Here is a 12,923-nt window from a genome sequence, read left to right as displayed (position 1 = left end):
ATGAAACAGCAAACGGTTTATGAAATGCAGCTGGTATCAGGAATATCCCTCAACATATGCTGAAATGTATTTTATTTGTAATTATTTTGGAAGAAGCAGAACTGTGTTTTTGTTATCTCTGTGTAAGTCGCTAACGTATTCACTGTTTTTACTGTGAATAATTTACTACATCATCATTTGTTTAGATTCGCAAAATTTCTGTAGAACTAGGTACAAAAATAGGGGTATACAAAGACAGATGTGTGATGAGATACAAATACATAACAGACAAAATAAAAGCACTTAGTACAGGAGGAGAAGGGTCCTGAGCCAAAGAGCTTACACTCTACAGGTTGAGGGTACAGAAATAAGGCTTGGGGTAGTTTGGCACATGCATGTTAGTTGCAAGATAGTTTAAGATTTATTTGGGTAAGGATGAAAAGCAGCTAGAGGAGGGATTGTAAGTCTGGTGGGTTTTTAAAGTGTGCCTGAAACTATACAAAGGTGAATATTGTTTTCATTTTGTAATGAAAGGCGTTTCATTCAATAAGTACATTTTCTTTGCTCAGGAAGCCTATACTTGTAAGATCCCTGGTCTCGTGTGTGTTTTTTTAGATGTAGTCATCACGGCATTGGGCCAAAGTAGTTTTGTACATCATATTTTACTTTATGGTGGTTGTGTTAAAGTTTAAAGGGTCATGAAATCATTTTTTTCTTTAATTGTACAGACAGAGCATACCATCTTAAACAACTTTCCAATTTACTTCTTTTCTCTAAATTTGCTTCGTTCTACTGGTATCCTTTGTTAAAAATCATACCTAGGTAGGCTTGGGAGCAGCTATGCACTACTACGGGCTAGCTTCTTATTGGTGGCTGCAAATATATGCTTCTTGTCTTTGGCTAAGCCTTCAGCTAGCTCCCTCTACCCCTTCAAAGGATACCAAGAGAATCAATCATATTTCATAACTGAACTGAAAAATTGCTTAAAATTGTATGCTCTATCTAAATCATGAAAGAAAAATGTGGGTTTTCATGTCCCTGATGTCTATTTACAAGGCCAGATGTTCTAAAGGGTTGCGAGTTTCAGGGAGCACTATTCTTTAGAACATCCAGGCTGTTTCCCAAAGCTAGGGTTATGATGCATCTGTAGTGAGCCAAATGGCTCCCTACCTGTTCTGTGCCACGCTAACAACCAATCAAGGAGGTTGTAACAAATAAAGCACGTCAAATGCCAAACTTTGGCATTGGTTTAATGTTTGACTTTAACGTAAAATATACTGAGAAAAACAAAACAAAAAACAACTTGTGAATCGTGTCACTGCCCACCAATAAGGCAGTGGATATCCAGCCTAGCAGCCCGTGAAGGCTCAGGTCTAGGGCCTAGTTGTACACAGACAACTTTCCATAAGCTTCAAAATAAGCAGCTCTAACTGAACCTCTTCTACATGCAAAATAGTGCTCTTTTATATTTGAGATATAAGTTTTTGGACTATAAGAAACAAATAGAAATCCTTGAAAAAATTCAGAGAGAGGTTACAATCCAGAAATTATGTCAAAAGCTAAATTGGAAGTAGAAAAAAATAGACAGAAAAAGACTTCTGACATATAAAGACCAAAATAAAAATCTAAATTATTATGGAGATGGTACCAAAATTGAAGTTCCATTCATCACTGATTTTAATACGACTGAGACCGACTAGGACACTTCCTGTCACTGCTTATCTACACGAGATCCCACCGGATCACTTTACTGCCCACCCTGTGGAGTTTTTACAAAAAACGGAGGGAGGCGATCTACACTAACATCTTGGATAAATTTAAGTACAAGGAGATCATCATACCTCTAATACAGAGGTTTTTTCCATCTTTATTTCTTCAACTGTAGCGCTACAAAAATACCGGAGACACCATCAACCTTTAACCCCACTTGACGTCAAATTACCCACAAGCTAACAATCCTCCGCCGAGAGGAGTCAAACAACTAACTACATCCCTGTGATCCACTATCCGAAGTTAAGGTATTGCTATTCCAGCGGCATTGTCTGCTAAAATACAGACATCTGTTATTAGTGATCGATCCTTTATCAGATATTGAGTTATATACGCCTACTTTATTATGGATTCCGTTTTGTAATGGGTTAATGTACAGATAGGTTTACAATATTTTTCTACCACTTTACTCCTGTAAGTGGGTTAGACCAGATACTGTTATTTTATATTGCTTTTATTCATTCAGGGAGACGTCCCGCCACATTTTTTGTTTTTAAAATGCTTTATTGAAGTGACATAAAAATAAGGTGAACAAAGTCTTGCTGGGGCACCAGCAGATTACAATTCAATAAAGAATTCTACATGTCAATCTTAAGCCCAGCAAACAAAAGAAATATAATGCACTTCGGATTGTTGATACTCTCATCTCTTCGACCATAGTCAAGAGAGAGCATTTACAAAGATAAAAAAGGAATTTTTCAAAAGAAAGTTTGACAATAATATAAGAAAATGCAGTATTTTTTAAATCCAATGAATTGGGTGTACACACCATAAGGGGGTAGGTAGGTGAAGTATGAAAGAAGAATAATAGGGAGGGGAGGGGAAGGAAGAGAAAAAAAAAAAAGAAGAAAAAAAAAGGAAGTATTGGGGAGGACCCGCGACCACCATCGGCTTCTTTTCCTGTCTTTTTTTTTTAATTGTACCGTGCCAAATTGCTTTCATCAATTCATAAGTATCTAGCTTATGTATTTTCAAATAATGGTATCTCTCCATGAGTAAGGCCTCCTCCACCTGGGAGAGCCAATCCCCCACCGTAGGGGGGTCTCGCATTTTCCATCTTTTGGGAACCAATTTCTTGGCGCTAGTGATTAGTATTAGCAATAAGGCTAGATGGGCCTGACTTTGCATTTTGGGCAAGACCAAGAAGAGCAAGATTTCTGGTGAGTTTAGGATATTAATGTTTAGTGTCTCATTAATCCTACTCAGGACTCCCGCCCAAAAGGACAAGATCACTGGGCATGACCACCATATATGCAGAATCGAGCCCTGTTCCCCGCAACCCCTCCAGCATAAGGGACTCAAGGTGGGAAAGATCCCATGTAATCTAACGGGTGTCATATACCACCTGCTCAAGAATTTTATATGAGTTTCTTGGATATTAGAGGATATCGAAGACCTCTTTGTGATTCTGAAGCTTTTCAGCCACGACTCTACGTCAATCTCTAACCCTAGATCTCTTGCCCAGCTATTTGCATAGGATGGGAGTGAATCCGTCTCTCGAAGGACTAAGAGTGTATATATTAGTGAAATCAGATGTCGTAGGGAGCCCTCATTAGTGCAGAGTTTTTCAAAGTGAGTGAGCGCCCTTCCTAGCTCTTGTTTCCGTTTGTGTCTGGATATATAATTCAATAGTTGATTGTAATGTAACCATGAGGTGAATAGAAAAGGCTGGCCTTCCATTAACTCATTCTGTGGTACAATTTTACCCTGTTTGACCACCCCATTTACTGATCCTTCCCTCATTTTATAGGGTTTAATTTTCCTGTAAACATACACGTGGTATGGAAGTTCAGGATTTTCAAATACAGGAGTCATAGGTGAGTATCTGGAGGAGATGTGTGTAGTGGTTGCCACTGTCGCACCCCAGATGTTAAAAGTTTCTTCTAACAGATATTTGGATATATTTTTAGGCCTAGATGAGGGAGGTAACCAGGCAAGTGAGCCCACATTACTCACTCTGAGGATTTGTCTATCCAGCTGGACCCAAGCCTTATGGTCGTTTTGTGACCATTATCCCGCCACATTTTATATCATTTTGTGTCAATTTTGTACATTTTAAATTGTATCAGTTTATCAACATACGATTTCTCCAGCCTCTGATTAATTTTTACATTTTTGCCTTCTAGTCTATCATTGATTAAATAATATTATCCTAAATTTATAAATATTCCCTTTTTGTTTCGTGCTTTTTAGCCTCTTTCTTTTTTAGCTTTGTTCCACTAGTTATACTCAGAGGGGTTTTAAGTGAGGTCAGCAGAGATTTTTTAGATCTTTAAGCGCTCTTGTCCTATCTTTTTTTCTAGTTGTACAGAGACAACTTTCCATAAGCTTCAAAATAAGAAGCTCTAACTGAACCTCTTCTACATGCAAAAATAGTGCTCTTTTATATTTGAGATATCATTTTTTGGATTGTTTGTAAGAATCACTGTGTCACAAATACAATCTATTGGTATCTTGGCTGGAATTATTTCATCATACAGAACCTACAAGCATGTTAATATGGTGATGTTCTTTTAGAAATGCTCTGCTTATTTTAGAGGCAGCCAGTAACTACTTAGCAGTCCTTATCACTCATACTCACTGCTTGATGCTGTTTAGTTTCCTCATTCAGCGTTTTCCTACGCTCCTCTGACTGAATTCGGACTTGCTCATTTTTCAGCTGTTCCACGGCAGCTTCATATTCCTAGCAAACAAAATAGTGAAATGAAAAAAAATGCAATTGATGCATAAACTACACAGAATACAGACATACAATTACATTATTCACAAAAGCAAAAAACATAAGATCTGCCTCTATATAAAGCAAATTATTTGTTGCATAGTTTTTTCACTAAAGTTTTAATAGTTGAGATTTACATCATGCACTGCAAAAAACAAACAAAACAAAAAACACCTTTAGTATTATTGTTCTCAGGGCCAGCTCAACCATGGGACCAAATGAGACCAATAGACCCAGGCAGCACTTGAGTGACTCAGTCAGTGTCAGACCCAGACCAGTTCTGTCCTCTGTCTCCATGGGGGAAGTCACAGGCTCCCAGCAGCATAAACTCATCACATACAAAGACACAGTACTGGTAAGAGGTGACATTTAATGTGGGACAAGTGCATCTCTTACCCAACTTCCTTTCCACTTATTGTGTATAAGCTTTGGTTACATTCAGATAAACAGGCAGGCTTAGTAAGGTCAGCAGTCAGGCCTAGTAGGTTGATTTGCTAATCGGTAATGTTACTACCAGGGAGGAGGCGGCGTTGTATTCTCAGAACCCGGTAGCACAATATCTTGAGCTGGTCTTGATTGTTTTCCCTTCAAATGGGCATTTTTTGTTTGTTGTTAAAGGGACATTAAACCCAAAAAAAATATTTCATGGTTTAGAAAGAGCATGCAATTTTAAACAACTTTCGAATTTACTTCTATTATCTTATTTGCTTCATACTCTTGATATTCTTTGCTAAAAAGCATATCTAGATAGGCTCAGAAGCTGCGGATTGGTGGCTGCACATAGATGTCTTGTGTGATTGGCTCACCCATATGCAAGGTTATTTCTTAAACAAAGGATATCTAAAGAATGAAGGAAATTAGATAATATAAGTAAATTGGAATGTTGTTTAAAATGCTATAGAGATGATGATAGAGATGATGATAGAGATGGAGAATGTATCCAAACAATTTTTAAATTTATCGAGGGTATTGGCATTCACTACCTCCTTTGGTAATGAGTTCCACAATTTTATTGGAATAAACAGAGCTTCTGCCATCTCTCTATATGGGCCTTGAATACATTTATATAAAGTAATCATGTCACCTCTTAAGCGCCTTTTTTTCTAAAGAAAACAGACCCAGTTTGGCTAGCCTCTCCTCATAGGTTAAATTCTCCAATCCCCTTATTAGCTTAGTGGCCCTTCTCTGAACTTTTTCTAGTTCTGCAATATCTTTTTTTGCGATCGGTCCCCAGAACTGCACTCCATACTCAAGGTGAGGTCTTACCAGGGCTTTATATAGTGACAGAATTATGCTTTCCTCCCTTAAATCAATGCCTCTTTTAATACATGCTAGTATCTTATTAGCCTTTGAAGCTGCTGCCCTGCAGTGTGCACTCATCTTTAGTTTGTTATCTATTACTACCCCAAATCCCTTTCCTCCTGTGTTTGGCTAAGTCTTGTCCCATTTAAATAATACGTTGCCTGATTATTTTTACTTCCAAAATTTAGAACCTTGCATTTTCCCGTATTAAATCTCATTTTCCATTTACCTGCCCATACTTCTACTTTTTGCAGGTCCCTTTGTAACGAAAGTTCATCCAGCGCTGACCTAATGACCTTACTTAACTTGGTATCATCTGCTATTTAATCATGTCACTATTTAATCCTTGTTCCAAGTCATTTGTAAAAATATTAAAAAAGAATAGGGCCCAGTACTGATCCCTGGGGGACTCCACTGATTACCTTTGTCCAATCTGAGTATGATCCATTTACTACTACTCGTTGCTCCCTATCTTTTATCCAGTTATTTATCCATAAGGTAACATTTTCAGCTATTCCCAGTCCCTTAATTTTGTGCATTAATCTCTCATGTGGCACTGTATCAAACGCCTTTGCAAAATATAAGTATATCACATCACCTTATTCCCCTTTATCTATATTTTTACTTACTTCCTCATAGAATCTAATTAATTATTTTGACATGATCTATTACTCATAAAACCATGCTGATTAGAACTCATAATCTTGTTTACACGAATATGCTCATCAATATAATCCCTTATAATCCCTTCAAATATCTTCCCCACTATTGATGTCAAACTAACTGGTCTATAGTTTCCTGGATCATCCCTACTTACCATGTCTGAGGGACTGCCCACCATAGTATGCTCCTCTTCCACAGCTAAAGGACTGTTCACTATAATAGGCAACACAGCCCTCTCTGCCACTGCCACCCCCAAACTGATATCCCCAACATCTTCACTTAAAGGGACACTAAACCCAAATTTTTTATTTTACGATTCAGATGGAGCATGCAATTTTAGGCAACTTTCTTATTTACTCCTATTATCAATTTTTCTTTGTTCTCTTGCTATCTTTATTTAAAAAAGCAGGAATGGGGTTCATTGGAGCCGGCCCATTTTTAGTTGAGAACCTGGGTTATGCTTGCTTATTGGTGGGTAAATGTAAGCCTCAAATAAGCAAGTGCTATCCATGGTGCTGAACCTAAAAAGGGTTGGCTGATAAGATTTACATTCATGCTTTTAAATAAATATAGCAAGAGAACGAAGAAAAATTGATAATAGGAGTAAATAAGAAAGTTGCTTAAAATTCCAAGCTCTATCTGAATCATGAAGAAAAAAAAAATTCGGTTCAGTGTCCCTTTAATGTGGCAAATCTGTTGGGGTGTACCAGCTCAGAACTGGCCTGTCTCTTCCGCTTTTTTTTTTTTTTTTTACAACAACTCAGTAAAGAACTGATAGGAGAGTACAAATATAACACTCGTGAACTTTAGAAAAAAAGTATATATGAAAAAAATAAAGGAATTAAAATATAGCTTTTATTTTTATATGTTAAAAACTTAGGATATACATACAATTAAAATATGCATATGTCTACTGGAATAAAGCCCATCTGTGTGTGGACTTAAAAATTAGACAAAATCCTAATTGGTATATAGGTTTTGTCTTATAATTGGATAACTGATCACAGAAATGACCACGTTAGATAAATATATTAATCAGTACCTATACCAGGGGGTTACCGTAGGAGTATGTAGGTCTAGGAATACCAGACACCTATATCTTATAATTGGCCATAATTAATAATATGAACAAAATACCTATTTACCAGGTTGAACATAGGTAATGACCAATAGTGATGAGGAGCTGTCTGGAGATACCAGAACAGAATACCAGTTAGTTTACCATAAGCACAGGATATAGTGAATAATAGTTTCTATGTCTATACCTTTGGATTACCAAGTAAATTCCTGAGTCTGGAACTGCCAGACACCTATAACTTGTAAATTAATCATAGGTTTTGCATAGAGTGCTTATTCGTGAATGACACCTCTCAGTCTGGGAGAGCTGTCTGGGGATACCAGAACAAAATACCTGTTAGTTTACCATAAGCAAAGTATATACTGGATAATTGTGTGAGCACCTATACCTTGGATTACCAAGTAAATAATAGTTGATAATATAAAAAAGCTGTCTGGAGATACCAGAACCAAAATACCTATTAGTATACCATTAGCACAGAAAACGGTAAAAAATAATTTGTGTGTCTAGACCATTGGATTACCAAGTCAATGCCCAAGTCTGGAACTGCCAGATACCTAGTAATTAACCGTTAGTTGGACTAAGAGTACCCATTCATGAGTAACAGCTTGTGGTATATAATAACTGTCTGGAGATACCAGAACTGAGTACCTGTTAGTTTACCATAAACACAGGATATAGTAGATAATTATGTGTTTTACCTATACCTTAGATTACCGAGTAAAAAACATAATTTATGCTTACCTGATAAATTCCTTTCTTCTGTTGTGTGATCAGTCCACGGGTCATCATTACTTCTGGGATATAACTCCTCCCCAACAGGAAATGCAAGAGGATTCACCCAGCAGAGCTGCATATAGCTCCTCCCCTCTACGTCACTCCCAGTCATTCGACCAAGAATCAACGAGAAAGGAGAACCAAGGGTGAAGTGGTGACTGGAGTATAATTTAAAAGATATTTACCTGCCTTAAAAAACAGGGCGGGCCGTGGACTGATCACACAACAGAAGAAAGGAATTTATCAGGTAAGCATAAATTATGTTTTCTTCTGTTATGTGTGATCAGTCCACGGGTCATCATTACTTCTGGGATACCAATACCAAAGCAAAAGTACACGGATGACGGGAGGGATAGGCAGGCTCATTATACAGAAGGAACCACTGCCTGAAGAACCTTTCTCCCAAAAATAGCCTCCGAAGAAGCAAAAGTGTCAAATTTGTAAAATTTGGAAAAAGTATGAAGCGAAGACCAAGTTGCAGCCTTGCAAATCTGTTCAACAGAGGCCTCATTCTTAAAGGCCCAAGTGGAAGCCACAGCTCTAGTAGAATGGGCTGTAATTCTTTCAGGAGGCTGCTGTCCAGCAGTCTCATAGGCTAAACGAATTATGCTACGAAGCCAAAAGGAGAGAGAGGTAGCCGAAGCCTTATGACCTCTCCTCTGACCAGAGTACACGACAAACAGGGAAGACGTTTGTCGAAAATCCTTAGTTGCCTGCAAATAGAACTTGAGGGCACGAACTACATCCGGATTGTGTAGAAGACGTTCCTTCTTTGAAGAAGGATTTGGGCATAAAGAAGGAACAACAATCTCTTGATTGATGTTCCTGTTAGTGACTACCTTAGGTAAGAACCCAGGTTTAGTACGCAGAACTACCTTATCTGAATGAAAAATCAAATAAGGAGAATCACAATGTAAAGCTGATAACTCAGAGACTCTCCGAGCCGAAGAAATAGCCATTAAAAATAACACTTTCCAAGATAACAACTTTATATCAATGGAATGAAGGGGTTCAAACGGAACTCCTTGTAGAACGTTAAGAACAAGGTTTAAACTCCATGGCGGAGCAACAGTTTTAAACACAGGCTTGATTCTAGCTAAAGCCTGACAAAAGGCCTGGACGTCTGGATTTTCTGACAGACGCCTGTGCAACAAGATGGACAGAGCTGAGATCTGTCCCTTTAATGAACTAGCCGATAAACCCTTTTCTAAACCTTCTTGTAGAAAGGACAATATCCTAGGAATCCTAACCTTACTCCAGGAGTAACCTTTGGATTCGCACCAGTATAGGTATTTACGCCATATCTTATGGTAAATCCTTCTGGTAACAGGCTTCCTAGCCTGTATCAGGGTATCAATAACCGACTCAGAAAAACCACGTTTTGATAAAATCAAGCGTTCAATTTCCAAGCAGTCAGCTTCAGAGAAGTTAGATTTTGATGTTTGAATGGACCCTGTATCAGAAGGTCCTGTCTTAGAGGTAGAGACCAAGGCGGACAGGATGACATGTCCACTAGATCTGCATACCAAGTCCTGCGTGGCCATGCAGGCGCTATTAGAATCACTGATGCTCTCTCCTGTTTGATTTTGGCAATCAATCGAGGAAGCAGCGGGAAGGGTGGAAACACATAAGCCATCCCGAAGTTCCAAGGTGCTGTCAAAGCATCTATCAGAACCGCTCCCGGATCCCTGGATCTGGACCCGTAGCGAGGAAGTTTGGCGTTCTGGCGAGACGCCATGAGATCTATCTCTGGTTTGCCCCAACGTCGAAGTATTTGGGCAAAGACCTCCGGATGAAGTTCCCACTCCCCCGGATGAAAAGTCTGGCGACTCAAGAAATCCGCCTCCCAGTTCTCCACTCCCGGGATGTGGATTGCTGACAGGTGGCAAGAGTGAGACTCTGCCCAGCGAATTATCTTTGATACTTCCATCATTGCTAGGGAGCTTCTTGTCCCTCCTTGATGGTTGATGTAAGCTACAGTCGTAATGTTGTCCGACTGAAACCTGATGAACCCCCGAGTTTTTAACTGGGGCCAAGCCAGAAGGGCATTGAGAACTGCTCTCAATTCCAGAATGTTTATTGGCAGGAGACTTTCCTCCTGATTCCATTGTCCCTGAGCCTTCAGAGAATTCCAGACAGCGCCCCAACCTAGTAGGCTGGCGTCTGTTGTTACAATTGTCCAGTCCGGTCTGCTGAATGGCATCCCCCTGGACAGATGTGGCCGAGAAAGCCACCATAGAAGAGAGTTTCTGGTCTCTTGATCCAGATTCAGAGTAGGGGACAAGTCTGAGTAATCCCCATTCCACTGACTCAGCATGCACAATTGCAGCGGTCTGAGATGTAGACGTGCAAAGGGTACTATGTCCATTGCTGCTACCATTAAACCGATCACCTCCATGCATTGAGCTACTGACGGGAGTTGAATGGAATGAAGGACACGGCATGCATTTAGAAGCTTTGTTAATCTGTCTTCTGTCAGATAAATCTTCATTTCTACAGAATCTATAAGAGTCCCCAAGAATGGAACTCTTGTGAGAGGAAAGAGAGAACTCTTCTTTTCGTTCACTTTCCATCCATGCGACCTTAGAAATGCCAGAACTAACTCTGTATGAGACTTGGCAGTTTGAAAGCTTGAAGCTTGTATCAGAATGTCGTCTAGGTACGGAGCTACCGAAATTCCTCGCGGTCTTAGTACCGCCAGAAGGGCACACAGAACCTTTGTGAAGATTCTTGGAGCCGTAGCCAATCCGAATGGAAGAGCTACAAACTGGTAATGCCTGTCTAAGAAGGCAAACCTTAGATACCGGTAATGATCTTTGTGAATCGGTATGTGAAGGTAAGCATCCTTTAAATCCACTGTGGTCATGTACTGACCCTTTTGGATCATGGGTAAGATTGTCCGAATAGTTTCCATTTTGAACGATGGAACTCTTAGGAATTTGTTTAGGATCTTTAAATCCAAGATTGGCCTGAAAGTTCCCTCTTTTTTGGGAACCACAAACAGGTTTGAGTAAAACCCTTGTCCTTGTTCCGACCGCGGAACCGGATGGATCACTCCCATTAATAACAGATCTTGTACACAGCGTAGAAACGCTTCTTTCTTTATCTGGTTTGTTGACAACCTTGACAGATGAAATCTCCCTCTTGGGGGAGAGAATTTGAAGTCTAGAAGGTATCCCTGAGATATGATCTCTAGCGCCCAGGGATCCTGAACATCTCTTGCCCAAGCCTGGGCGAAGAGAGAGAGTCTGCCCCCCACTAGATCCGGTCCCGGATCGGGGGCCCTCGATTCATGCTGTCTTAGGGGCAGCAGCAGGTTTCCTGGCCTGCTTGCCCTTGTTCCAGGACTGGTTAGGTTTCCAGCCTTGTCTGTAACGAGCAACAGCTCCTTCCTGTTTTGGTGCAGTGGAAGTTGGTGCTGCTCCTGCTTTGAAATTCCGAAAGGGACGAAAATTAGACTGTCTAGCCTTAGCTTTGGCTTTGTCTTGAGGCAGGGCGTGGCCCTTACCTCCTGTAATGTCAGCGATAATTTCTTTCAAACCGGGCCCAAATAAAGTTTGCCCCTTGAAAGGTATATTAAGTAATTTGGATTTAGAAGTTACATCAGCTGACCAGGATTTTAGCCACAGCGCCCTACGTGCCTGAATGGCGAATCCTGAGTTCTTAGCCGTAAGTTTGGTTAAATGTACTACGGCCTCCGAAATGAATGAATTAGCTAGTTTAAGGACTCTAAGCCTGTCCGTAATGTCGTCCAGCGTAGCTGAACTAAGGTTCTCTTCCAGAGACTCAATCCAAAATGCTGCCGCAGCCGTAATCGGCGCGATGCATGCAAGGGGTTGCAATATAAAACCTTGTTGAACAAACATTTTCTTAAGGTAACCCTCTAATTTTTTATCCATTGGATCTGAAAAAGCACAGCTATCCTCCACCGGGATAGTGGTACGCTTAGCTAAAGTAGAAACTGCTCCCTCCACCTTAGGGACCGTTTGCCATAAGTCCCGTGTGGTGGCGTCTATTGGAAACATCTTTCTAAATATTGGAGGGGGTGAGAACGGCACACCGGGTCTATCCCACTCCTTAGTAACAATTTCAGTTAGTCTCTTAGGTATAGGAAAAACGTCAGTACTCGCCGGTACCGCAAAGTATTTATCCAACCTACACAATTTCTCTGGTATTGCAACAGTGTTACAATCATTAAGAGCCGCTAAAACCTCCCCTAGTAATATACGGAGGTTCTCCAATTTAAATTTAAAATTTGAAATATCTGAATCCAATCTGTTTGGATCAGAACCGCCACCCACAGAATGAAGCTCTCCGTCCTCATGCTCTGCAAGCTGTGACGCAGTATCAGACATGGCCCTAGTATTATCAGCGCACTCTGTTCTCACCCCAGAGTGATCACGCTTGCCTCTTAGTTCTGGTAATTTAGCCAAAACTTCAGTCATAACAGTAGCCATATCTTGTAATGTTATCTGTAATGGCCGCCCAGATGTACTAGGCGCCACAATATCACGCACCTCCCGGGCGGGAGATGCAGGTACTGACACGTGAGGCGAGTTAGTCGGCATAACTCTCCCCTCGCTGTTTGGTAAAATTTGTTCAATTTGTACAGATTGGCTTTTATTTAAAGTAGCA

At 40.1% G+C, this 12,923-nt stretch overlaps 1 protein-coding gene across 1 annotated transcript in view; it reads right to left on the bottom strand.

Annotated features, from left to right (window-relative positions):
- ATAD3A (ATPase family AAA domain containing 3A) overlaps positions 1–12,923 on the bottom strand; it is a 273,671-nt gene that overhangs the window by 245,032 nt on the left and 15,716 nt on the right. Inside the window, exon 3 of the mRNA XM_053690532.1 lies at positions 4,331–4,432. Within this exon, the coding sequence (XP_053546507.1) occupies positions 4,331–4,432 (102 nt within the window). The remainder of the gene's footprint in view (positions 1–4,330; positions 4,433–12,923) is intronic.

Source organism: Bombina bombina, chromosome 8 (genome assembly GCF_027579735.1).
Source record: "Bombina bombina isolate aBomBom1 chromosome 8, aBomBom1.pri, whole genome shotgun sequence".
NCBI classification, from domain to species: Eukaryota; Metazoa; Chordata; class Amphibia; order Anura; family Bombinatoridae; genus Bombina; species Bombina bombina.
The sequence above is the reverse complement of the archived record's forward strand: the minus strand, read 5'-3'. Positions and strand labels throughout refer to the sequence as shown.